This window comes from Enoplosus armatus, chromosome 7 (assembly GCF_043641665.1).
Source record: "Enoplosus armatus isolate fEnoArm2 chromosome 7, fEnoArm2.hap1, whole genome shotgun sequence".
Taxonomy (NCBI): Eukaryota; Metazoa; Chordata; class Actinopteri; order Centrarchiformes; family Enoplosidae; genus Enoplosus; species Enoplosus armatus.
The window spans coordinates 15,532,415-15,557,725 of NC_092186.1; the positions used below are offsets into that span (position 1 = coordinate 15,532,415).

The 25,311-nt window shown below is 39.3% G+C and overlaps 2 protein-coding genes across 2 annotated transcripts; both read left to right on the forward strand.

The window, feature by feature from the left end:
- The first annotated feature begins 468 nt into the window (after positions 1 to 468).
- Positions 469 to 6,679, forward strand: lpar3 (lysophosphatidic acid receptor 3). The gene is made up of 3 exons (XM_070908285.1): positions 469 to 608; positions 1,936 to 2,690; positions 5,472 to 6,679. The coding sequence occupies exons 2-3, from the start codon at positions 1,949 to 1,951 to the stop codon at positions 5,798 to 5,800; spliced, it is 1,071 nt and encodes a 356-aa protein (XP_070764386.1). The 5' UTR covers positions 469 to 608; positions 1,936 to 1,948; the 3' UTR covers positions 5,801 to 6,679.
- Positions 6,680 to 10,741: 4,062 nt separating this feature from the next.
- Positions 10,742 to 23,846, forward strand: LOC139287744 (atrial natriuretic peptide receptor 2-like). The gene is made up of 23 exons (XM_070908912.1): positions 10,742 to 10,786; positions 11,441 to 11,531; positions 11,807 to 11,945; positions 12,698 to 12,821; positions 13,772 to 13,876; positions 14,721 to 14,823; positions 15,701 to 15,846; positions 16,024 to 16,096; positions 16,433 to 16,577; positions 16,916 to 17,002; positions 17,095 to 17,238; positions 17,789 to 17,910; positions 18,159 to 18,303; positions 18,508 to 18,556; positions 18,647 to 18,748; positions 18,884 to 19,003; positions 19,258 to 19,351; positions 19,812 to 19,899; positions 20,131 to 20,270; positions 20,501 to 20,653; positions 21,377 to 21,475; positions 22,391 to 22,482; positions 23,642 to 23,846. The coding sequence occupies exons 1-23, from the start codon at positions 10,742 to 10,744 to the stop codon at positions 23,750 to 23,752; spliced, it is 2,517 nt and encodes an 838-aa protein (XP_070765013.1). The 3' UTR covers positions 23,753 to 23,846.
- The last annotated feature ends 1,465 nt before the right edge of the window (positions 23,847 to 25,311 follow it).

The following is a 25,311-nucleotide window of genomic DNA, read 5'->3' on the forward strand; positions in this document are numbered from 1 at the left end:
CTTTGTTCCTCAAACAGTTGTTGAAATGAAACCAGGTGGGAAGCTCAGAGGGGAAATGTCTCTTTTTGATAGAAATGCTAACAAGTCATTGACATCTGAGTAAATGTAGTGGAGTAAAAAGTACTATTTCCCTCTGAAATGTAGTGGAATAGAAGTATAAAGTAGCATAAAATGGAAATACTCAGCGTCAGTGAAGATGGGGCTGGCGTGGAGTGGCTTCTCCAGTTGAACTAAATAGTCTGAAGATGTATAAACAGAAAATGAATCAAGTGCCAGTAGAATTGTCTATCGATTTATAGAAAAATAAATCGGGCACATCATGAAAACGATGGGACCGTGCGCTCGCAGGGGCCTCGTGCGGTCAACCGGAGGAATTCACGTGTGTGGGTGGCACACGCCCTCTACGTCACCGAGCTGAAGGCTCAAAGTGAAGACGCTCAACTTTCCTGCTTCACTTTGTCCCGGAGCTCGCTGCTGTCACCTTCCCCCGTCCACCGCCGCGGAGGCGCACTGCTGGAGGGCGAACATGATCTTTAAGTCGGCACGAAATGTTTCGCAACTTCAAGTCTACTGACGCACCAAACTCACCTGGCTCATTGTTCTTCTAGGTAACTCTTTGTTCTTCTTTTTGGATTATATTTTGGCTTCTGTCGGCAAATGTGTTTGTTTTGTCTGATTTACCTTTTGTGTTCTGCAAGATCTTATTTCTCTTTGTCAGTACCTCCTGTGGGAGTTTCTCGTCCCATTTTGTTTGCTAAACCAAGTCGGACAGGTAGTTGTAAAGTTCATTGCATAAAAAAGGACGGAAGAAAACTGTCCTTTAGACTGTATTACATAGAAATCTTGTTTTGTAGCATATCTGTAGTGTTTACCCAAAGGAATGTTTGTACAGGTAGAAAACTCAGAATGACTCTACGGACCTTTCTCATGTCTCTTGACTGAGCGCATTGTTTTGACTCCCATTTTAATGTTTCTATGGTCACTATCTTTAGTAATGGAGCTTACTGTGATTTCAATCTTATTCAAATCAGCTTCAGGCTTTTGAATCGTGCACTTGCCTTTGGAGTCAAGTCACCAGTGGTGGAATAAGTACGTGTACTCAACTACTGTCCTTAAGTACAAATTTAAAGTACTTGTACTTGAGTTTTTACTCCACTGCATTTCAGAGGGAATTATGTTTTACTCCTTGTCTGACACCTTTAGTTACACACAAAAAAAATACAAATATGATGTGTTATTATAAATTAACAGGTTCCAGCTTCACAAATATGAAGATTTGCTACATTTAATAATAATAATTTCAATTTGTATATAATAGCTTAACAGTCACAGGGGGCATTTTACTTAAGGATACTTTTACTCAAGTAAAGGATGTGAATACTTCTTCCACCACTGCAAGTCACTTAATCGGTCTTGGTCTCAGTAAAATTGGCATTTCAGTTCAGACTCTGATCATCCCATTCTACATTTGCTTTAATTTGACAGATTTAATTCCACATAGTTGCCTACAAGGCATTTATAAATATAATTTATTAGGCATTCTTTAACTTCAGGCTGCAACTAATGACTATTTTCATTAATGACGAATCTCCCAGTATTTTCTTGATTGTCAATTGTTTGATCTACAAAATGTCAGAAAATAGTGAAAAATAATAATTTTTCACAATCCTAATTTCCCAGAAACCAAGGTGACGTCTTCATCTTGTTATGTCCAAACAACTGTTCAAAACCTAAACATATTCAGTTTACTGTCTCACAAGACAAAGAAAAGCAGAAAATTCTTATTTAGAAGTAGAAGGTAAGAAGTAGTTTGGCATTTTTGATAAATAATGATTCATCAATTACTTTTCTGTAGTTCGACTAACCCATCGTTTCAGCTCTTCTTCAATTGATACATGGTTCCGCTTCTTATGTTTTCTCTTTGTCATATCACAGACTCTCATCTAAAATGGCCCAACAGAACCACAGCTGTCATTATAATGAGTCCATGGTCTTCTTCTACCACAACAGCGGCGCTGACGATAAATGGGACAAAACCCAGCTCATCCTGGTGCAGGTGGTGGGCTCTCTCTTCTGCTGTTTCATCCTGGTCTCCAATGCCATGGTCATAGCTGCTGTCATCACCAATAAGAGGTTTCACTACCCTTTCTACTATCTTCTTGCCAACCTCGCTGCCTCGGACTTCCTGGCAGGCATAGCGTACGTGTACCTCATGTTTAACACAGGGGAGGTGTCGCGGACACTTACAGTCAAAGGATACTTTATCCGTCAAGGTCTTCTGGACATCAGTCTCTCAGCCTCGCTGTCTAACCTGCTGGTAATAGCTCTGGAGCGCTACATCTCCGTCATGAACTGGAAAGTCCACAGCAACTTGACGAAGAGGAGGGTGACACTGCTGATCGTGCTGGTGTGGGCCATCTCCATCTTCATGGGGGCTGTGCCGAGTCTGGGCTGGAACTGCATCTGCAACCTGAGCGACTGCTCCCAGCTGGCTCCCATCTTCAGCCGGAGCTACCTGATCTTCTGGTCTGCATCCAACCTGGTGGTGTTCCTGGTGATGGTGGCCATCTATATGAGGATCTACACCTACGTCAAGAGGAAGACGTCAATGCTCACGCCACACACCAGCGGCTCCATCAACCGCAAGAGGACACCCATCAAGCTCATCAAGACGGTCATGGTTGTGCTTGGTAGGTGCTGATCGTAAAAATGTTGTCATATCATCATCATCATCACTGATGATACAGCAGTGAGTCAGAGATTAGTCAGGTGTAAGTAGCTGCGGAGTACAGCTGTGTGTCTTTCGTCAGGGTTTAAAGAGGCCACAAAGTCCAGGCAGTTGAGTCACTGCTGAACACACTGGATTGTAATCTATGTTTTTCTGATATGAGAGAAAACCTTGAGCATAATAACACAAACACTGTCAGTAAACTTCATTTGAGCAAAAGAGGAGTCAGCAAAATGTTTATTTTATTTCTATGTATCTCGTGTTATTTGTTACTTTACCGTCTGATTATTTTAGTTTGTTTTCTGCCCAGTGGCTTAAGCACTCATTATAACCCATTATCACTTCTTCAATCATTCACTGCGACATCTTTAAATTGTTTGTTCTGTCCAACCAGCAGTCAAAAACTCAAAGATATTCAGGTTAAAGGATGTAAAACAGGAAAAAGAAGCATATTCTTTCTGTTCATCGCTAATCGATTCACCGACTTACAGTTGCAGCAGCACTACTCTTTTCTTTTCTCAGAGTAACAAAGCACAAAAGGCTGAGGTTTCCTTCTCTTCTCATGCATTTTCATCCTAGATGAGGCCGTCAGATATCCTGGTCTGGCTCTCTTTGTCTAGGTGTTGCAACAGGATACTTTGCAATAGAGGCACAGCACTCAAATCGTTCTCCTCCCAGTGTTGCCTTCTAGAGCGGAACAATAGCATTTTCTACTAGAGCATCAAAATAGGGCATTAAATGCATATTCTCAAGAAAGCACAACACACAATGCACATAATAAGTTGACATACCATCACATTCTGGTGAGACTGGTGCATTTTAGATAGCACTGCAGGTTAGATTAATTCATTTGTGTTGAATGTGCTCAGTTTTTGTTTTCATACACTCTTCATACAGTCATCCATACAAAAACATATATGGGATAGTTGTTGTGACTCCTGCAGGATAATGGTCTGTCATTGTTTTTTGTCTCTTTGAACACTTGGCTTGCCCGGGCCAGATGGCTCGATACACTATGTGTAGCGTAGGAGCTGTCTGCCTCTGTACACACTTTATTCCAGACTGCTGTATAATTATCTCTCCCTGCAAGGACACTGCTCCTCAGCCTGTGTGGCGTACTGTCCACACCACACCACACTGGCCTTCAGTGAACGTCCCCTCCTATAGAACCTATACTTGAGGACTTTGACAATTGCTTTCACATGCTTTACAGAGTTCCCTTGAGCTTATGGAGGTTCAACTACACAAGCGTCATTGTTAAATTCCCTGTAAAGATGGCTGTGTGAAAAAAAAAAAGTTCCTGACGCACTGATAGGTGGAAAGTGACAAAGGAAGGAAATCTTTGTGGTTCAGGTTCATGTGATATATCAGATAGAGAAAAAAAACTGTGAAAATCTGTCTGCTTCATGCGGAAATCTCAACTGGACAAACCGGTTCAGAGACACATAGCCCACACATGCTTTGTTATAACAGAGTGAAATGAATGAGTGCATAAGTGTTGGATAGGGATACAATTGGACATTGTTACTGTTGTTGCATGTTCTGGCAAACAAACACCTGAGAAGTAAAGAACATTCATACATGTGTAATGTGTGTGCAAATTTGCACTTTAATCAAGTATTTAGTTACTTTAATGTCGAACAAATGAGTATAAAGAATGAGTTCCTTGTCTTCTCTTCATGGCACTAGTTTGGTAAAATATCGTTCTTGTAGTTTAGTAGCTGACAGCCAGTTATTTGTTTTGTATCTGAGAGCGTTGGGGCCTGTTTGTCAAGTGAAGCATCAAACTAGACCATGCAGAGTCAGATTTTGTACAACCAACATCGTCAAATGAATACCAACTGAGAAAAGGAACATATGCTTGAAACGTGTGTCCCTAAAACCCTCAGTTTTTTTTTCTTTGTCAGAGATTAAAGGGGAAGAAAGTCCACTTTCATACTCCCACTACATCAGAAACTGCCAATAGAAGACCATTAAATGGGGTCTCACTCAATTTCCACTCAGCTCACTTTATTTTGGGACATGTGTGGGACACAGAAAAAAGACGAGAGGAAGAAGAATGAAAATAAAAATAGAAATTCACTGTAGAAATGTGGTATACTACTGCATGACTTTCTGGCCTGGGGGAGCAGTGAAAAACATAGAAACTGAGATCAACACTCCCACCAGACCCTCTCTGTCTGTGTGTACATGTACCCATGCTTGTGTATGTGAGACAAAGAGAACGAGACAGCTGTATAGAACAGTACTTGTTTTTGCTCTGCAGATGTATTGAAGCCGTAGAGATGCTGGTAGTGTCAACATCCCTGTTGGTCGACAAGTTGCTGCTTGTGGCTTCCTTTCAGTTCCAGAAATCTCTTAGTGCCTCTGTTTTGTGCCCAAACATGTTTGAAAGAGACGGCTAATTGTCTGCTTCAGTAGCCCTGTGACCTCCCATATTATTTACCAAACATGCAGCATTAAGTATTTGACACAATAATGGCGTTGTATTCCCAACCTGTGTCTGCTTGTTGTAATGGTATTACTCAGCTAAAATGCTCTACTTGCTCTACTTTCTCTGTTCTAGCTTCATTAATGGCAGTACATGAAACCACTAAATACATTCTGATTTAGGTTTGATTAGTTGAAGAATTTTGATTTTTTAATACCCACAGTGAACAGTCAGCAGCCTGTAGGAAACAGGAGTAAATCCACTGGCTCACTGTAGATTACTGTGTGTAATTTGATGTATTTTCTCCTGAAGGGGCCTTTGTCATCTGCTGGACTCCAGGCCTGGTGGTTCTGCTGCTGGATGGCCTCAACTGTACGAGTTGTAACGTCAGGAAATTGAAACGCTGGCTGCTGCTCTTGGCTGTACTCAACTCTGTCATGAACCCCTGCATCTACTCCTACAAGGACGAGGAAATGTGGACAACCTTCAAGAACCTCCTGCGCTGCATCGGTAACGGCACACGGCGGCAGCGGTCAACAAAGGCCAACGCCAGGCCGCTCAGCTCTGCTCAGGACACGGGCAACAGTCAACCTCCCTCAGAGGAGACAAAAAATGACGATCAGGGCATACTCAAGACCTGAAAATGGAACTTGTTGAGAATTAACCAGAACTTCTGTTCAGCTCTGACTGGACGTACCATGCGAAGACACAGATTGGAGTTGACTTGAAAGAGAAACGACACCATCGTCTCCAGTTGGTCTCAGGGGGTCGTTGTTGTCCTCAGATTAAAAGTACCTTCTTGAAGAGACACTGCAGGCCAGTGATTGCAGCATAGAGCTGGATTTGTGGTGAGATGGAGATAAGAAGAGACCTTGATGCACTTCTAATTCCCCAAATGGATGCAAAGATGTTCTTTTTTCAGTTTTTTCAGGATTGTACAGTTTTGGGATGCATAACTCCCATTAGTGTGCAATGGGAGATTCCTGTTGCTGTTTCATTCAGCTCTTTTTGGGTTATTTAAACTGTGCTCCAATGGCTGAAGACACAACCCAGTATGAAGCAGACAGCCGTACATTTCTACTTTAACCCCCAAAGAGGGTAAAAATCATACAGAGGGTGACTTAACTTTCTCCCTGATATAAATGCGTGTACATCTGATTGAATGACCCTGTAGTTTACTTCCTGTGTAGCTTGTGAGGAAGCAATACTGTAATTGATGATCTAGTTGAGAAATGTAACTTGTTTGGAGTCAGGTACTATAAAACTGTAAGTTTTCTTGGGTAGGGCACAGTTTTAAAGATTATTTCTTGTTTTTAAACACAAAATACTGTAAACTGCTGCACTATATACCTATTTGAACATCCTGTAAGATGCTTTCAAGAAGAGGTGAAGTAATTTCAACTGTATGACAGCTAGCATGCTGTGACCTGAGTGTTTTGGCCATTATTTGCTATTTTGGTTCACACCCCGCTTTCTGTTGTAAAGCAGGTTTGCCTCTGGGGAATAGATAACAGAGTCTCCTTTCTTGTCCCATCTGTCTTCTTTTATCAGTTCACAGAAACAAACAGATAAACTCCCGCCTGCAGCACATCATGGAGGCAAACTTGTTCTTCCTGTAGCATTTTAACACATCCGCTTCAACTCCTTGAATGGCTGCTGTTGCTCTGAGCTGCTCACCTGAGAGTGCAGTGGCTGTAAAATTATGTTGCGACACACTGGATTCCTGCGGGAGGTTCAGCATACAGTACCTGGAGGAACCGAAGAGAATATGACTGAATAGACACACACACATAGACACACAAGGCTGCTCTGACGACTCCACTGCTAAATCATTGACAGGGTTCAGATGACTCTTGTCCAGTATTTAAGTCACTACTGCTGTAAAGGAGATGACATCACTAAAGCTATCTTGGGAGTGTAGGAATGCCACATATGAGAGCAGTGAGTGGAAAGGTTTACAGCTTCAGTGGTGGTATTTCTTTATTGAATCGAGATCATTCATAGTCATTCCTGTGTAGTGTAACTTTTAAACTGTTGGACTTTTAAAATCATAAAAAATAACTCACTTTGTTAAGTAACAGCTTTTCGAGTTTCATGTTTTTTTGGTCAAACATCAAACATGATAATGTGTACAATATGTTTTCTCTTTCCCAATGAAATGACATGTTATGATACACAAACTAGCAGCATAGAGGCTAATTTCACTAAACACGAAAGGGCTTGCAGCTGTATTACAGTAAAGGAGTATGACTTTGACTATGTAGGTACCTCTAATATAAACATCAGCATCTATAATAATATACAGAATGAGACTTCATCTCACAATTTTATGAATTTTTGGTTTTGAGTGAAATATGTTGGACTACATTAATGTCCGCCTCTTTTTTCCTCCAGTGCAAATTTTTTTTATTTGTCTAATACTTTGGTTTATGATCAAATACCTTCCCTATGGTAAAGGGTAAACATTATACCTGCATACCTGCTTATACAGCATGCTGGCATTGCCATTGTGAGCATGTTAGCATACCGAAGTTAGCATTTAGTCACCCTCACAATGTGAGAGTGGCTGTACCTTTTTTTTAATGTTGCACGCACCACCCACTTGGCACCTACGGTAGACAAACCAAACCATGAGATTTCTTGTAAATCCTGTTTGACTGAGTCACACTGTCTCCTGATTTTAAGTGAAATTAACTGTCACTAACTGATAATAACTGCTTGTAATGGCAAGTGTAAAAGCCTTTGATGACACTGCAGTGCAGATTTTAGAGTACTAACAAACCCCCCCCCCCCCCCACAAAGGATAATCTGACACTCATATTACATGACTTGTGTTGCAGTCAATAGTTGATGAAGTACCGTTGCTTAAGATTTCTGGTGCTCAAGAGCTGCCACTTCAGGCCAATTAGTGGGTGACCTTTACTTTCCATTCAGTCAGTTACATCATTGGTTGAAGAGCTGGAGGAAATTCGCTCAAGATCCTCCTCTGAATAGACGGCAAAGCACTTGCCTCAGTAAAAATAACCTTTGAATAAACTTTCTATGATTAACAGTAACCTGACACTATTTAAAGTGTCCTGTAAATGTCACATTGTCTGAAATGCTTCATCAACATCTGGAAAATGGTGAAGTGTTATAGGCTAAAGGAAGAGTGAAATACATTTTAACATTAAAACATGTTTGGTAAGTTATAAACAGTGGTGGACGAAGTACTCAAAACCTTACTTAAGTAAAAGTATAAAGAACACATTATGCAGAACGTCAGGGCACGTCAGGGTTTTACCATTATATATTATGTTTTTGGATGATATTTGTAATCTGAAAAGTAACTAGTAACTAAAGCTGTAACTAAAGAAATGTAGCGGAGTGAAAAGTATAATATTTACCTCTGAGATGTACTGGAGTAGAAGTATAAAGTTGCATAAAATGGAAATACTCAAGTAAGTACCTTGAATTTGTACTGAAGCACAGTATTGGAGTAAATGCACTTAGTTATATTCCACCATTGTGTGCTTCTAGTCATTTCTAATAAGAAAGTGTGCTGTTTAATACTACACACTGTATACGTGGTTCCTCCCTAAAAAGCCATTGAATCCTGTTAAAGTTTCAAATCTTCCCTCTAATTTACTCGTGGACATGCTTGAAATGCTAGCCTATTGTTCATAACCTTTCTCTCTTTGCAACCACAAACCCACAGCCGTTTTTTCCCCCCGCTCATACTCATACTCATACTTATATTCCTTTTGTGCAGTAAAATCCCACTCACGACTGAACCCCCTCAACACCCCAGCATCCTTTGACAGCAGAACAAAAGATTCAAGACTGTACATTTTGCTCATAGAAAACTACTCAGGGTGTAAATGACATTCAGTTCTGTGTCAGGTTGAGGTTTGACTCGATTAAAGTCATGTAGTCTCCATCAAGAACATTATGTAGCGAGTACTGTATGTCCTCAGTAGAGCCCTCTGTAGACCTGTTGTGACTGCTGCCTGCCACTCTGGTTTTGCTTTCCCAAAAACATGAACTGTAAACTGTGTGGTGTGGCAGGCCTTTTTCTACAGCTGTGCTGTAATTATGCATTCTTGAAAAGCCAATTAAATTTCACAGATGTTCAGAAATGCTGTCTTTTGGTTTGGTCTTATTCTCAGGGCAAACAGATGTAGGCAGAGATGGTGAATGTCCATCAGCACACAGAGTATGATGGTATATAAATATCCTTTGTGCCGTAAAGGGGAGGACTCATAGGGAGGCGAAGTTCAAAGTTAAATCATGTATAATTTACAGAATTCTCCTACAAAGTTCCTGGATACATGATTATTCAATGTATATCATTTCAACTGAACACAATGATACACATAGTATTATACCTGGTAAATGGGGGCAAAGGGGTTTAACTGCACATGCTGACACACATTGTCAAAATGAAAGGATAGCATGTGGTTAAGGTGACAGTCTAAGATAATGACACAAATCACTCTACATATTACAGTTCATTACACATGTAAATTGGAAATGGACTGCTTTTATCCAAAGCGTATCCAAACCATTTCATTCACCTGGTTACATTCACACTCATACATCATCGTAATAGCGAGCTATCATACAAGGTGCTAGCCATATTATGTACAAATACAGGCTCTCTGATGGTTACAACTTAATCATTGCATAAGCTTTTATATGTGTCCTCAGTGAAAATCGCAGAATCAGGTGGTGACATCATTATTTATTAGATTAGATAGTTCCTTATTTAAATAATAATTTAATTTAAATGTAACCAGTTTTAGCCTGAATTTTTTATAGGTGGACGTTTTTGTGTGTTTGCTCGTGAGATCTCCATCACAGCTGAGCTCAATCCCAAGGAAGACTGTGAAATGTGGCTGAAAGCTCTGGAAAAAGCTGTTTTTAAAAAAAAAATAAAACAACATTTGAAAAGTTAAAAAAGAGTTTTGTAGAAAAACATGTCTGTAATTCCTCAAAGCAAGGTAGTTAAAAATGTTGCCAAAAATCATTTTAGTTTGGTACACAAACTGCTTCCTGTTGACGTTACCTTGAGGAAGACCCTAAATAAAATCCATTGTGCGTTGAAGGTTTAATGCCCAAAGCGTAAAGCGTGTTAACATTAAAGGGCCTACAATTATGTCTACCAGGGTTGTTCAAATCAAGCGTCAAAGAAACTTTCCCCAGGTAAATAAAACTAAGTTAAGACAGTATAGATCAGATATCAGACCATGCAGGAGACTTTAACCGTAGAGACGGTGGCCTGGTGGTCAGTTCAGGTGAAGCAGAGACTTCTGGGTGATTCTGACCTGTAGGACGGTGAAGGTGAGCTGAACAACCTCGTGAACAAGTACATGATCAAACTGATTGGAGAGCCTCTTCTGCTGTTTGGACAATTAGGGACAAGGGGAGGGTGGGCCTTAGGAAAAATAAAAAAAAAAACATTTGGGTAAGGGTACTTTAGTGAGAGGCTACACACACACACACACACACACACACACACACACACACACACAAACACAGATTTGGTCATTCGCTCAGTCAGTCAGTTCAGAGCGGGTCCATCCACAGCAGCAAACCTCCTCATGGCTCTACGGACAGCGACGTCTCTTTACCTGTGTTTCCTGCTGGTAAGTTCTCACCTAATAGAGGATTTACAAATATAACATTACAGCAGCTTTAACTCCAGAGAAGAAATGTGGACTAATAACCACAAAGGTTAACCTGTTAATGGACTGAACAATGATGTGAAATGAGGGCAGAGATGATGCATTTTCTCCTGACTTTGTTATACAGAGGAAGGAATACAAACTACTGTGTAAACTGAGTGTGTAATATTCACATTTTCATTTATTGCTGAGGAACCCCCCCCTGCTTTTGTTGTCTTGTCAGAAACACTTGTTGCTGCAGGCATGTGGTCATGGACTTGTGGTGTTTCTGTGTATTGCTGGCTTACTTACCAGCTTCTAGTGGGGCTGCTTTCCTCGATTATAAAACATTCTGCAATCAATCTTGAACAAAAGATAATGCTGTGACATTTATTCACCATAGTGCGTTTGCTAGTGATGTTGATGTTGGCTGCTGTTTCATTTGACTCTTAATCATTTTGGCTGAAATCCAACAAGGCTTCACAGAGCTGAGTTGTGTATTTAATTCATTGACATACTCACATGGCCTGCCCTGACTCTCAGATAAAACACTTTACACACATTAGGCTTTTTCAAATGAGTTTACACATACCAAAAATGCCTTTACATAAAACAAGCTTCCCATCTTGCCTGCAGGGAGTAAATTGCTGGCATGATCTGGACAACACAGAATACGACTGTTGGCCGATCAACAGTCCAAATGATTACAACATGATTAGCTGTGGTGGTGAGTTTTTATACATTTATTTCTCTGTTTGGTCTCTGTTTGCTTGAGTGATTTATGTGTGAGTATTTACTGTAAAATCAGATGGTTTTCCTCTTGTGGCTGAAAAGGAAGGAGACAGCGCTTACAGCATTTGTCCAGGATTGATTACAGTGACTTAGTAGGTGGGGCTCAACAGAATTATGTGCAAACACAGCACATAGTATCCCTTACATGCATGCATATGTACACTGTTGTGAATGTGTACGTTCAGGTGACGTGCATGTGTGTTGTCACAGGTCTGGAAATGGCCTGGGTGCAGCGTCCTCCAGAGAAAGTAACCAACGGGGAAGAGTTCAATGTCTCGTACACGGTGACGGCCTCAGATTCCTTCTACGACTACACAGTCAGGAACAAGATTTTCCAGTTCAGGCGAGTGTGTTACGTAAACACCTGGCATCCTGAGCGTCCGCCATGCCCAGGATGCACACTCACAAATGCAGCCACATATTCACACATATTTGGGATCCGGGTAAAAGAAAAAAAAAATTACGGATTGAGAGACGACACTTCCTGGTGACCATGCAATTGCTGAAATACAATACATACATGGGTAACACACACACACACACACACACAGTCATGTTACATTAATTTCCTGGAGACTTCAAACCTTCACCTTCACCAACCTTCCTCTTAAAATGTAATGATTTGCAAAAGGAAGGCGAGTCCCCACAATGAGACTTTGAAAACAGATTTAAGTCCCCACAACATCAGTAAGACACACACACACACACACACACACACACACACACACACACACACACACACACACAGAAGTGTACTGGCATACTGCTTCACAACCACAACACTAGGAATAGTGTAAACATAATAAATTAAACATTTATAAGTAAGTATGTGTAAAATCTCACAGTTTCTCAATACATTTTACAAATAAAGAAAGAGGACAATTACAATTAATAAGTTAATACAGATAATCAATAACCTGTTCCTGACTGATACATCTGCATAAATATGTATTTTAGCTAAAACCTGCTTTCATTTTCTAGTTTAAGCTCTACAAAAACTGAGCTGATGTCCAGGTTTTTGTTTGAGCTTCCTTTGTAAATAGGATTATGGGGTGTTGAGTTGATTAATTTATTTGTCTACCCACCCTTCTTCCCTTCAAGTAATGCGTCAGAGGCAAAGAGGTTCTGCCATGAACACGAGTGCCCGGCAAACTGGAACAACGCCAATGAAATGAACTGCTGCGTGTATCACGCCAACATCCACTCCTGTCCTCTCGGCCTCATGGTGGGTACCCGGTAGTGAGTCTACAACACTGGTTTCAAACACAGCACACATTGTCATCATGTTCTCCTCCCTCATATAAAGAAAACTAAAGCAAGCAAATGTGATCTTTAGATTACACCAGAGCTGTTGTGTTATCTTTAATGTTAAATGGACATGTATTTCATGATATGATATATTGATATCTATCATTTATACTCTACATCTGCTTATTCCAACTCTTCATTGTACCTTCTGTGTATAATTCTTACATTAATGTTAAAGTTCAAGACACAATGTTTTTTATGGCTGCACTATAACACTGAAGGAAATCATTATTGAAGTTTTGTGCCTTTTCTTTACTGTTTACTGTCTGAAAATGTTGGTATCTCTGGAAACTTTGGAGTCTTGAAATATCTGTGGTTTTAAAAACTGCTTGTGTACGATTTTCTAATGATTGACTTATTGTGAATCTAAGAGGCTGAAATTCTACAGTGTTTGTAAAAGCTTAATGACTTTAAGAGTTATGGAGCTAAATTACGCATTTCGTCATGTTTCTGTCATCACAGCCAATCTGCTTTGTGTAAACTCTGTCCCAGAGGGTTCGTTTTCAGCTTTCAACACAAATGTTGATATGATGTCACGTTTGATGCTTCTTCTAGATTTGCTCTCAAGGCACCATGACTTTGAAATCAATCATGTTGAAGCTGCAACGTTTGTGAAGAAGTGAAAATAAATGTATTTTCCTTTGTGGGGTTGTTGAAGATTTATCAGAACATTACACAGCAACAAAACATTGCATAAAAGACATATAATTATAGTTAGAATCATAAATTATACTTCATTATACTACAAATTGACGAACGCTAATAACAATTATTCAAATATCAGCACTTGCTATCACATGAATGAACTGTCTAAAGGGCGCATTTTGGAATAAAACCTCTCCAAACTGCTGTGTTGTCTCTTTGCAGAAACAAGGTGGAATCTGTGGCCCGTGGATTCCTGACGATGGTAAAATAGTGACTCACACTGTGTCCAAAGCAGGAACGATGACCCAGAAGTACTGGACTTCAAAGGTGAGCCAACCCAAACAAAACTCTTCAAAAGAGTGGATAATTTTTTACATGTGTTGTGGTTTGGAGAGCATTTGTAGTATTTCTTACAGTCCATATTATGTTAATACCTGCGAATATTTAATTTATTTTATGTATTGTCATTAACACACAAAGACAACAAGCTATTTAAACTGTTAAAAACAATTTTTCACTGACAGTACAGTCCAGCACCTTTTTTGGGTAGTCTGTCAAATGGCAGGTGTTCAACTTTAACTTTGTTGTCTAAAGGGGAATTCATCTTGCACCCAGGCAAGTCATGTGTTTGATCAAAGTGACACGTCCTTTGTGAGGCCTGCAGTCTGTTTCACTGGTGTGTCACAAAACAACATGGCAGCAGGTTGTAATTACTTGTCTGTTAGTAGGAAATTACAAGAGTATGGAAAGCCATTCTTTGAGTTGCGGCTTATCAAATGACTGTAAATGTGTAAGTACAGACAACCGAGTGAAAAACGAAAAATGAATTAATGTATAATACAGTGTTATTATTGTGGTTGATATCTGACAGTTCATCTACATCTTTTTAGGATTGTATGAGAAGATATTCTAACGATTCCTTATACAACTGACACACATCTACAGCTTGTTTGCATTAAGTATAGTGAAGTAAAGTGTGACAGTTATCTGAGGGATTGTTTTCTATGTACATTGTTTTCAACTATGATAATAGTCAATAGTCTGAATCATTTGCAGAACTGTGAACATTCATTTTGTTTTTGAATATCCAAATAAACTAAAGAATTGTTGGCTGAAACTTCCTAATATAAAAATTATTCCACAGTATCTGTCATGGTGTCTTCTCATGCAGGTGGTGCTGATCCATGTGGGAGTCACCTCAGTCATTGCTCATATCAAAATAGGACAGATGCACGCAGCACTGGAGTCCAAAGTGCTTGTTGTCAGTGCTCAAGGTCAGCCTGCTAACACTCACCAAGTTTCCATTTTCTGATGTGCTGAATCATACAGTATGTGCTGAGTAATGCCTCAGATCCGATCATCTATCATCAACTAACATGTTTGAGGTGTTGAGCGATACAGCACTATATAAATACGTTGTTTTACTAACCATGCAAAGAGATTAAGAACACACTCTTGTTTACATCCTGAACCTGTACAGAAACACTAGGGGAAAGATCAAGTTGTGTGTGACCTTGTAGTAGAATATCCATCATTTCAAAACAACTGCTACACTATCAGCTGAGTTACAGTAATAAACATAGTTAGATACCTAGATAGCCAAAACAACCTACTGTCTGCAGGAGAGATAGATACATACTTTTATACACATATGTATCTGTTAATGTATCTGTAATTGTCCTTGAAACATCATGAGCCTCAATGAATTTAGCCATCTTTGCAAATTAAATTCAGTCAGTGGTGGAAAGTAATTAAATACATTTACTTGTAGTACTGAATATAAGTACAATTATATAGAACTTTACTTCCATTTTCTGTTACTATATACTTTTATTACAAAATGTAAATCTACTAATAAATTATGATGCAATATTTACCAGCTGCAACATTGAAGTGATTTACACATTTATACATACAATGATTATAATTCAGTGACATTATTCTGATTTTAGCCATTCATAGCCTTCATAATGAGTACTTTTACTTTTGGTACTTAACTTAAGTAGAATATTGACAGCAATACTTTTGCTTGTAACAGAGTATTTTTACAGTGTGTATTGCTGCTTTTACTTAAGTAAACAATCTGAGTGCTTCTTCCACCACTGAATTTAGAGGATGGAAAAAAAAGTAAACTGTGTGATCGTGTTTCAGTGTGTGGGGATGACGTCTGTGAGCCGGAGGAGAACTGTCTCAACTGCCCTGCAGACTGTGGCATCTGCCCGATGTCCATCACTATCAAGGTGGCCATCGGGCTTCCGGTTGCTCTCTTCAGCAGTGGCTTCATCCTAACCATGGTGGTCAGTCTGTGCAACACACACACACACACACACACACACACACACACACACACACACACACTCACACACACACACACACACACACACACACACACACACACGCACACACACACACACACACACACACACACACACATGCACATCTTAATTGTGTTTATCTTAATTTCCTCCTTGCAGTGGCTCCAGTACCAGAAACAGAGGATGTTTTGGGATGAAAGCTGGATCATCAACTACAAGAGCATAATATTTGGTAAAATGTCTCACGCTGAAGTTGTTGAAGAAGTTGAAGATACTGTTTACAGAAAGTTGTGCTTGCATTAAAGCTCCAGGAATTCAGGAATGGATCCGTTTAATTTCACTTTAAAATGACAAGGATGTGGCTGTTGTTTCAGATCTATATTTTTTATGTGATCATTTTTATGTAAGTAAGAGTGTGTCATACCTGGAGGTTATCTTAATTGCTCTACACCCTCCAATAAAAGCATTTTCATTCATGTATAAAACACAGTCATGCATGGAACTGGATTTTACTACTTTATATATCAGTAAACTGTAAAATGAGCACCTAACTGTCTGGTGTCTGCAGGTAGAGTGTGCTGCATGGGCCTCTGCAGCACCACCACCCTGCAGCGCATCAAGAGCAACTCCAGCGTCAGTCGAACTACTGATGTGACCGTGTGTACCGGAGTCAACACCTCCTTCAAACAAGGTTTCATCCAGCCAGGCATCTAGTGAGAGGCGTTATTTTTAATTCAGTACAGTATTGTTATATGGTGATATAAGTAATATAATGCAATAGTAAAATAGATATTGTACAACTTTATTTATTTCATTAATTGGGTTAGTTGCCTTAATTGTCAGCTAACTTTCATGAATCGATTGAAAGAAGTAAAATGACAATAAAAAAGATTTTCCTTTGAAGGTCAGCAGATTATTTTAATCTGTTCTTGACAAAATGCTAATTTTTATGAATGGTTCCTCTGCATTTCACGAATATATGATGATGATTTTCTTCCATATTCTGTATTTGGGTAATTAAGCTGACTTGATGATGTTTACTGTCTTGCAGTGATGGGAGGGCGGTGGCAGTGAAACACATCCAGAATAAACATTTCACCCTCTCTAAAACCATCAGGAAGGAGGTGAAAGAAGTTAGGTGAGGAAAATCCTGCAGAGGAAGAGACAAAAATAGATTTTACTGACATAATTATGTCCTACAGTTTATCTACATTTTCATATTGGTTATAGGCAACTGGACCACCCCAATCTATGCAAGTTCATTGGTGGTTCAATCGAGGTCCCCTACGTCTGCATCATCACAGAGCACTGCCCCAAAGGAAGCCTGTCTGATGTCCTGCTGAATGATGACATCCCCATCAACTGGGGCTTCAGGTGAGAAAAAATCACATGCAGCTTCAATTTTTACACGTTGAAAATGTAGCTGATATTCTGATCTTTTCATTGTTTCCCTTTTTTCTTGATCTTCTTCTTCGTAGTAGCAGTACCATTAAAAGATCTGTTGTTAATGGTTGTAATACATTTTATTAGCTTGTACAGTTCATGCTCACATCTAGGAGCTGAAGATCATGGTCTAACCACTGCTCACTGTTGTTTAGATGAAAGATTTTGTGGTGTGTGTTTTCTTTTATTCCACTCGCAGATGTCAGCAGGAAATGTCAGAATTTGGTGTGAAGAGGTCCCTTCCAGACTCTATTTAACACCACAATTCAACAATAACTCAAAGGATAAATCTGTCATAGAAAAGACTTACTACTACTTTTCTCAATAGACCATAACGCAATGCAAGCTGTGAGACATACAGTATTGCATTTTTGTGTTTAGGGTGTGGCACGGCCCAGTGTTATTTATCATATGCCCTGACTTTTACTTTTGATTTAAAACAACAACAGAAACATGTAAGAATGTTTCTTTCCTCATGCAGACTGTCCTTTGCCACTGACATCGCCCGCGGGATGTTGTACCTCCACCAGCACAAGATGTTTCATGGGAGACTTCACTCCAGAAACTGTGTTATTGATGACCGCTGGGTGTGCAAGATCTCAGGTAACAAAATATCATCCTCTGACACAACTTGAGTCAGCGGCCTGGCAAGCCAAGTCAAAGTGTTTTTGTCATTGTTATATTTTGTTTTCAGCAGTCATTCATAGTCAAAAATCAACATATAAAACATCTTTATAGGGATCATTGCTCTTCTTAGCCACATCTCGCACCGTCAGCAACGTTACTATCGAGGCAAAGTGAAAAACAACATCCTGTGTCACTGGACTATATCTATCTGTGTTTGGCTTCAGATTATGGGCTCACAGCCTACAGGAAGGAGGACTTTGAGGGCGTCAGTAGTGGCTTCAACTGTGGGGATGTAAATCGTATATACTGTGCCCCAGAGGTCCTGCTGGGAAGCAGCTCGAATATGACACCAGCAGCCGATGTCTACAGGTGTGTCTGAGTGTCAGTATAAGCAGTTCATTTTGGATTGCAATATTTGGACCACATGGAAATTAGATACAGTTAGATTAAAGATGTGTAAATTGAGTTATGGTGGACAGGCAAGCTTCTTCATGCATATGAAAAGTGTAGCTGTTGAATCTTACTAACTGCACTAAATAATATCCTTTTTCTACTTTTCCATCCTCTCCGCAGCTACTCCATGATTCTCCTTGAGATTGCAACTCGCTCTGACCTCATTTCAGTGAGTATGACAGCCTTCACTGTAGATTACAACCTTCGGCTTCCCTTTGATCTTTGCTTTGTAACCAGCAGTCCTCTCTAACAGGACCAGGCTGAGGGAGTGAGGATGGATCTCATGTGGCGCCCCCCTCTGCCTGAACTTAAAGCTGGCAAGGCAGATACAGACTGTCCCAGTCAAGGAGACTACTGTGAGGTCTGTCACATGTGCAAATGTTGGAAATGTAGCTAGAACTGTATAGGGAGAAATGTGATATTGGTGCTAACTCTGCTCTTGTTTAATTGGCTCTTGAATAAATACATAAATCTCTTTTCTGGAACGCTTGAGCAGCTTATTAAGAAGTGCTGGTCTCATAACGCCACCATGAGGCCCACGTTTGAGCAGGTGAAGAAGATGCTCGACAAAATGAACCCACACAAAGTCAGCCCTGTGGACATGATGATGAACCTGGTAATAACCCACTGAAATATGGTAAAATGTGGAATAATATTGGTGTACAGATACATAGTATGCCTTAAATCAACCATGAATATTACAAGAAATATACCAAATTCAATGTGACATTATTTGGATCAAAACCTTTAAAACATTTCCCCAAATGGTTGTATTTCAAAGACAAATGCAAAGGAAAAACATGTAAATGTTATTTGTGCCATCTGGATTGTTGTGAGTTTCAGACACAAACAGGGTTTCTTTAACTGCAGATGGAGAAGTACAGCAAACATCTGGAGGCCATAGTTGCTGAGAGAACACAGGACCTTCTTCAAGAGAAACAGAGGACAGACCGGCTGTTATACAGTGAGTCAGGATAACAGCGTGGAGTGAAAGAGTTGCATGGCTCTAATTATTGATCCCAAGCAGAATCATACTATCGAGTACTGCTTTCAGGAATTTGTCTTGGTGGCGTTGCAGAGATACGACTGATATATCTAGTGCAAGCCGGTCTTTACTTATAGCTCATTATGAAAGGGGTGATGAAAAGTAAACTATAAAATGGGTGCAAAGATATTCATCATCTACAATATGTGCATGCAATAGTGCAGCATATGGAAAATTGCTCAAGGCAGAGTTCTTATTGTTTAGTTAATGTCAGTTAATAATTCAAAAAAGTTACTTTCACATGAAGTATTAAAAAAACACAATCACATGCGCTCACTGCCATCTAGTGGTGCAGAAGCAGCACCGCCATCATTTCTATGCCACCAAAGAATAAACATTTTTCAGCAGACATATTTCAAACCATGAAATTCCTGTGCAGGTATGTTACCAAAACCGGTGGCTGATGACCTTCGTCAAGGTCGAACAGCGGAGGCTCAGAGCTTCGCTAATGCCACCGTCTACTTCAGGTTTGTGTTGTGTAAAACATGTTCATTACATAGAGTCTTATTTTTTAATGGACATTCGCTCATGTTCAAAAGCTCAAATACGTTGAAATAACAGGGAAAGATATAGATTGAATTCTTTTCATTTTTTCCCCTCTGTATGTCGTTATGTTACATGTAATTTGCTTCTTTTTTTGTTTCAAGATTGTTTGTCGAACTACAGATGACTAACACTATATTACTTTCCTGTGACAGTGATATTGTCGGCTTTACTCAGCTGTCTGGTGCCAGCACTCCCCACCAGGTCGTGAACTTCCTCAACCAGCTCTACACCACCTTCGATGACATTATTGACAATTACGACGTCTACAAAGTGGAGACAATAGGCGATGCTTGTAAGTAAGGATGATAAACTGATTTTGAACCACTAACACAAAGTGATACATCATTTTCATAAAGCACCATTAAAATAAAATAAAAACTATCTCAGCTTCAAAATAAGGACAAAAGATTAAAGGATTTACTGTCCGAAGACTATCTGAACTGACATTTTATTATCTGTTCATCTCTTGCTCTCCCTCTTCCTGTTTTGTCTCTTTTCATGGAATAATGACTAACCGTCCAGACATGGTGGTCTCTGGGGTCCCTCAAGAAAATGGCATCAATCATGCTGGAGAGATAGCCAGCATGGCTCTTGATCTGGTCAGCGTCTGCCACACTTTCAAGATCCCTCACAAACCAAACACACAGCTGAAGATACGTGCCGGCATCCACTCAGGTATTATGGACATCTCATCTGTATCCAGCATCAATTTATCAGTGTATTCGAACACATCCTGTTTACCACGTCCCGATCGAAGTGTGCTTCAGTTTAAAAAAGACACATATAATCTGAAGGTTGAGGGCAGTCCAATCATTGAACACCTCCTTACAGCCTCATAGAAACATCTTTAATTCAATGTAATTCAATTAGGACATAAGTTATGAGACATTTCTGATTCACAATAGCGGGAAGACAATCTTTTGTGCAATAATTTTCCAGAGGTTCAGATAACAAGTGGCTTTCGGAGGACACATTCACAGTTTGACAATGGTCAAAGGTTGCAGAATGTGATAGAGAGTAACTTTAAACAACCTGTATGCATACAGGAGAAGCTTAATGGAAAAGAAAAGTCTATGTAAATAAATTGTAATTAGAATTTTAACTTGGAGAATACTTTCAAAAACATGTATTACTTCACCGGCAAGACCAAAGCATTATTTTCAAGTCTGTACAAACCAATAAAAAACATTCATTATCATTCTAGCAACACATACATGTAGCTATAAAACTGTATATGATATAAGACTTGTTCTATCATTATAGCAATCATGACAGCTTTATATTTACATACTGTATATGTGGGTAAAAGTAACTCTTTAAATAACCTAATTATGCACATTATGTCATATATACAATATTATCCACAAAAAATACAATCACTGCTGTTTATTCTGCCAGGTCCAGTTGTGGCTGGTGTGGTTGGCACCAAAATGCCTCGCTACTGCCTGTTTGGAGACACTGTCAACACAGCGTCACGCATGGAATCAACAAGTGAAGGTAATGAAGGATTATACACACTGCCTTTCATCTAATGAATGTCTCAAAGTGGAACAGTTAGTCTCAGGAAAAATCGGGTTAATGTAATATTTACTGTACAACTGTGCTACGTTACTTTTGTGTGCTCTCTTGATATTTTCAGCATTGATTCAGTGTTGTTGTAACTGGCTTCAATGGCAGTTCAGAATTAGCCTTTGGCCTTTGGCTGTCGCTGCTGCTATTGTGCCACACAGGATTGTCGCCATGTTTGCTCACTAACATAACACAGCAGAGTTACATAGACGATGGACAATGTGCTCACCAGGCACCTAATCCTCTGCATTAAGCTAGTGTGATAATGGAAAAGCTAAAGCACTGAGTGACTGTAGGCTCAGAAGTAAAAAACTAAAGTTTAAACTTTAATGATAAATATAATGTTAAACTAAATACGAGCCCTCACCTGACCTAAAGAGCTTTGTAAGGAAGTCATACCAATTTTAGGTTGGTACACACATTATAGTACTTTGCCATTCACATTTTGCAAACATGCTTTTAAGTCACCATGTAAAGAATTATTTAATTAAGTGTGAAATTATGTGTGAAATACATTCTTGGTATATAAACATGTATGTGCAGTTTGTCTGACGTGGTGTATTTAATTTTACAATCTACAAACCAAACTAATTTTAATAGATCTGTTTTATACTATATAATGTGGTTTTATATGTATTCTTTTCGGTTGGCTGTTCAGCCCATTGTGTCATACAAATAATGTTGATTTGTAAAAGTAAAAACTGAGGGACAAAGTTGCAGCACATTTTGCACGTAATGATGCACCAAGATAATACAAAAAGATAAAACTGCTATACGGCACGCATTGTTCATATTACCATATAATATCATATGCTGTGTGTTTCTTTATAATTATGTTCATAGCTCTGAAAATCCAGGTAAGCGGTGCCACAGCTGACCTGCTTCACACACTCAGAGGTTACGTTCTGACATGCAGAGGAACACTTTCTGTGAAGGTAACATTATATTCTCATATTACATGTTATATCTAACCTGTGTTGAAGAATATTGAGATATTAAGCTGGCTGCAGTGACAAAGCTCAGAACCACCAGTACAGTAAATGTATATTGAGCTTCCTGTGGCTGCTCTGTAGCTTTGATTTGTACTTGGAAAACATGCTTCTCGACACAAAACACTGAAGTGAGGGTTGCGTTCAGGACATTCCCGGTCATGCTCATGGTGGTTGCTATAGTGAGTGGACCTTTTATTGTGTTGGAAAGCACATCTCACTGGGCAGAGCTGAAATACACTCAGTTGCCAGTTTATTAGGTACACCTAGCTAAAGCTAATGCAATCTAATACAGCAGCCCTGCAATATATCCTACCTTCATGAAGGTTATAATATAAAAGTTATAACAGTTTTTGTTGAAACCGTTTTAGCGAGGTATTCAACTTAATGTTGATTTTGGAGGCTGCAGTTTGCAGTGCTGTTGAACTGTATTGTGTCATAATGACAGGTATTTCTATTATTTTGTCCACCCCATGATATCACTATGGGCTGGCTAAATATTACAAACACCTCTCGCAATAAATAAATAAAAGTAAAACCAATACACTGGCAATAGAGTGTACATCCACAGCATCTCTTGAATTAAACCTAATTAAGGTGATAAGCTTTGTTGCATATAATGCTATTTATACCTTCTTTGATATGTGCTGTAACAGAGGTAACTGTTAATCACATCCAAGCTGGTGTACCTCCTTTGAAACTGATTGAAAGAGACAAAGGATTTATGATGCTGAGATTTGAAAAGATCACAGGGAATTCAAAACTTCCCTCCAAGGGAAAAGAGACTGGGTGTGTCTGGTATTTGCTCTCTTTTTCAGGGAAGTATTGTATTATCCAGTTCTACTTGCTTTCATTTACATTGTAACCTAAGCCCTCTTTTTGGGTGGTGCCAGTGTGATTATGGGGGAGGGGTTTACTTCTTAGTCCCAAAGGAGAGGGCCTGCATTGCTGACACTAGTAATGTCTTGCTAAGAGGTGGCCTCAGCTGCTGCTCTCTGCCCCCCACCAAACCCTAATGGCTTTATTTAAAATTCAAAGGGACACATGCTTTGCAATATGACTCTTTTCTTTCTCTCATGCACTATCATTTGCCTTGACCAAACAGGGAAAGGGGGAGATGACAACATGGTGGCTTGAAGCAAAGAGAGACGATCACACAGACCCACTGCTCAGGACACCTGAATCCAGAGGAATCCCAGTGCCAGTTAGTGACTAGGTCTGGGTTTATAGAGCCTAAAATGTGATGACAACTGTATGAAAACTGGTCAGGCTTTGTGTTGTGCAATTGAATTATTTTCCAGTGAGCTATGTTGGGGTTAAATGTGCAGATACAATGATAGGATGAACAAATAGTTGATCATGAATTTAAATGTCATACTGGTCATACTAGATGTTACCAGTTAGGTGTTCAACAGTGTTTGTCTTTATCCTGGTTCCATTGCTGTGATCAGAAGTGAGGATGACAAGTAAAATCCCTCTGATAATCATTTGTAGAAATAACTAGAAATGCACAATATTTACAACAATTGTGCAGGACATGGTCACATATTATTTATTTTTTTGCACTTGTTGGGAAGAATGTAAAGAAATATGCAGAGAAACATGCCAGAGTTGAGGAAATGCTGTTTTAATTCCACATTATTATTATTTTTCTCTCATATATAGCTTTATTTGTATGTGAGGCACTTGTGTGTTTTTTTTCTAATAAATTAAAGGTAAAGGAGATATTCACTGCCTGAAAATTAAGAGAACCCTCTCTTATGATGAGTAAATAAAAAAAATGAACTTTTCAAAGAACTCCCAAAGAATAAACAGAGACTGGAGCACACTGATTGATTCGCAGCCGTTAATTGTGCAAACAGACAAACATTTTGACACTATTGTGTCTTCATTGGAGTCAAAGAGAAACTGACTGATTCCTTACATTTCAAACATTTTGACTAAGAACTGGCATCTGAACTAGTAAAGGCCTTTTACACAGCAGACAACACGTCATAGCAGGAAAAACACGGTGTAATAACCTTGATAGTGTCTTTTTTCCATGTATTTTTAAGGCCCTGGTATTGCACATGATTGGACACCGGTGTTACTTCTTTGGAAATTTAAAAAACTGAGCCATTGTTAATGTTATTAGTTTAGTAAGTCATAATCTCTGTTGTGAAAAAGGTCAATTTTCCTCAGACTGGGTGTACAAGAACACATGCTCCAGACACTTTAAAGCTACTTGTGATTGACAAATTATGTAGTTTGTCTTAAATTTTCAAAATGTTGCATGCCTTGTTGATGCAGAACAGATTTGATACACACAATTGGCCAACTGAACTCATTACTTTTGTAAAATAACAATGTACAGTTTTCTGTAGTAGCCTAGTTTTTGGATGGTATTGCTTACTGTGTAGTGCAATGAGCTATTGTTTGTATAAATTGCATTAAAGTTACTTTAAAGTTATAATTTTGTTCATTCTAAGGGTGTATCTATCTGGTTACAAGTGCAGAATAGTAGAGATACAGCACGTAACTTGTTGGCCGGTATTTCTAAGGATAACACGGCAGTAAATGTAAGTGATGATGACCAAAGTCCAAAATATACGGTCATGATATCAAAAGTAAAAACACATTTCTACGCCTTCTTCTCGAGAGTATTTTTAACAATAACATTGCCATAATTAAAACGGCACTTTAAAAAATTAATTGCCGTTGAAGTGCCTTACAGCCAGGGGCCAATCATAGTGAGCCGTGCTTGGTTGCTAGACAACGAGTCGTCCAATTAGCGTG

Coding starts and splice junctions, on each gene's coding strand:
- lpar3 (XM_070908285.1), top strand. CDS start 1,949: ATGGCCCAACAGAACCACAGCTGTCATTATAATGAGTCCATGGTCTTC. Junction 2,691..5,471: donor GACGGTCATGGTTGTGCTTG/GTAGGTGCTGAT, acceptor TTTCTCCTGAAG/GGGCCTTTGTCATCTGCTGG.
- LOC139287744 (XM_070908912.1), top strand. CDS start 10,742: ATGGCTCTACGGACAGCGACGTCTCTTTACCTGTGTTTCCTGCTG. Junction 11,532..11,806: donor CAACATGATTAGCTGTGGTG/GTGAGTTTTTAT, acceptor GTGTTGTCACAG/GTCTGGAAATGGCCTGGGTG. Junction 16,578..16,915: donor TTCATCCAGCCAGGCATCTA/GTGAGAGGCGTT, acceptor ACTGTCTTGCAG/TGATGGGAGGGCGGTGGCAG.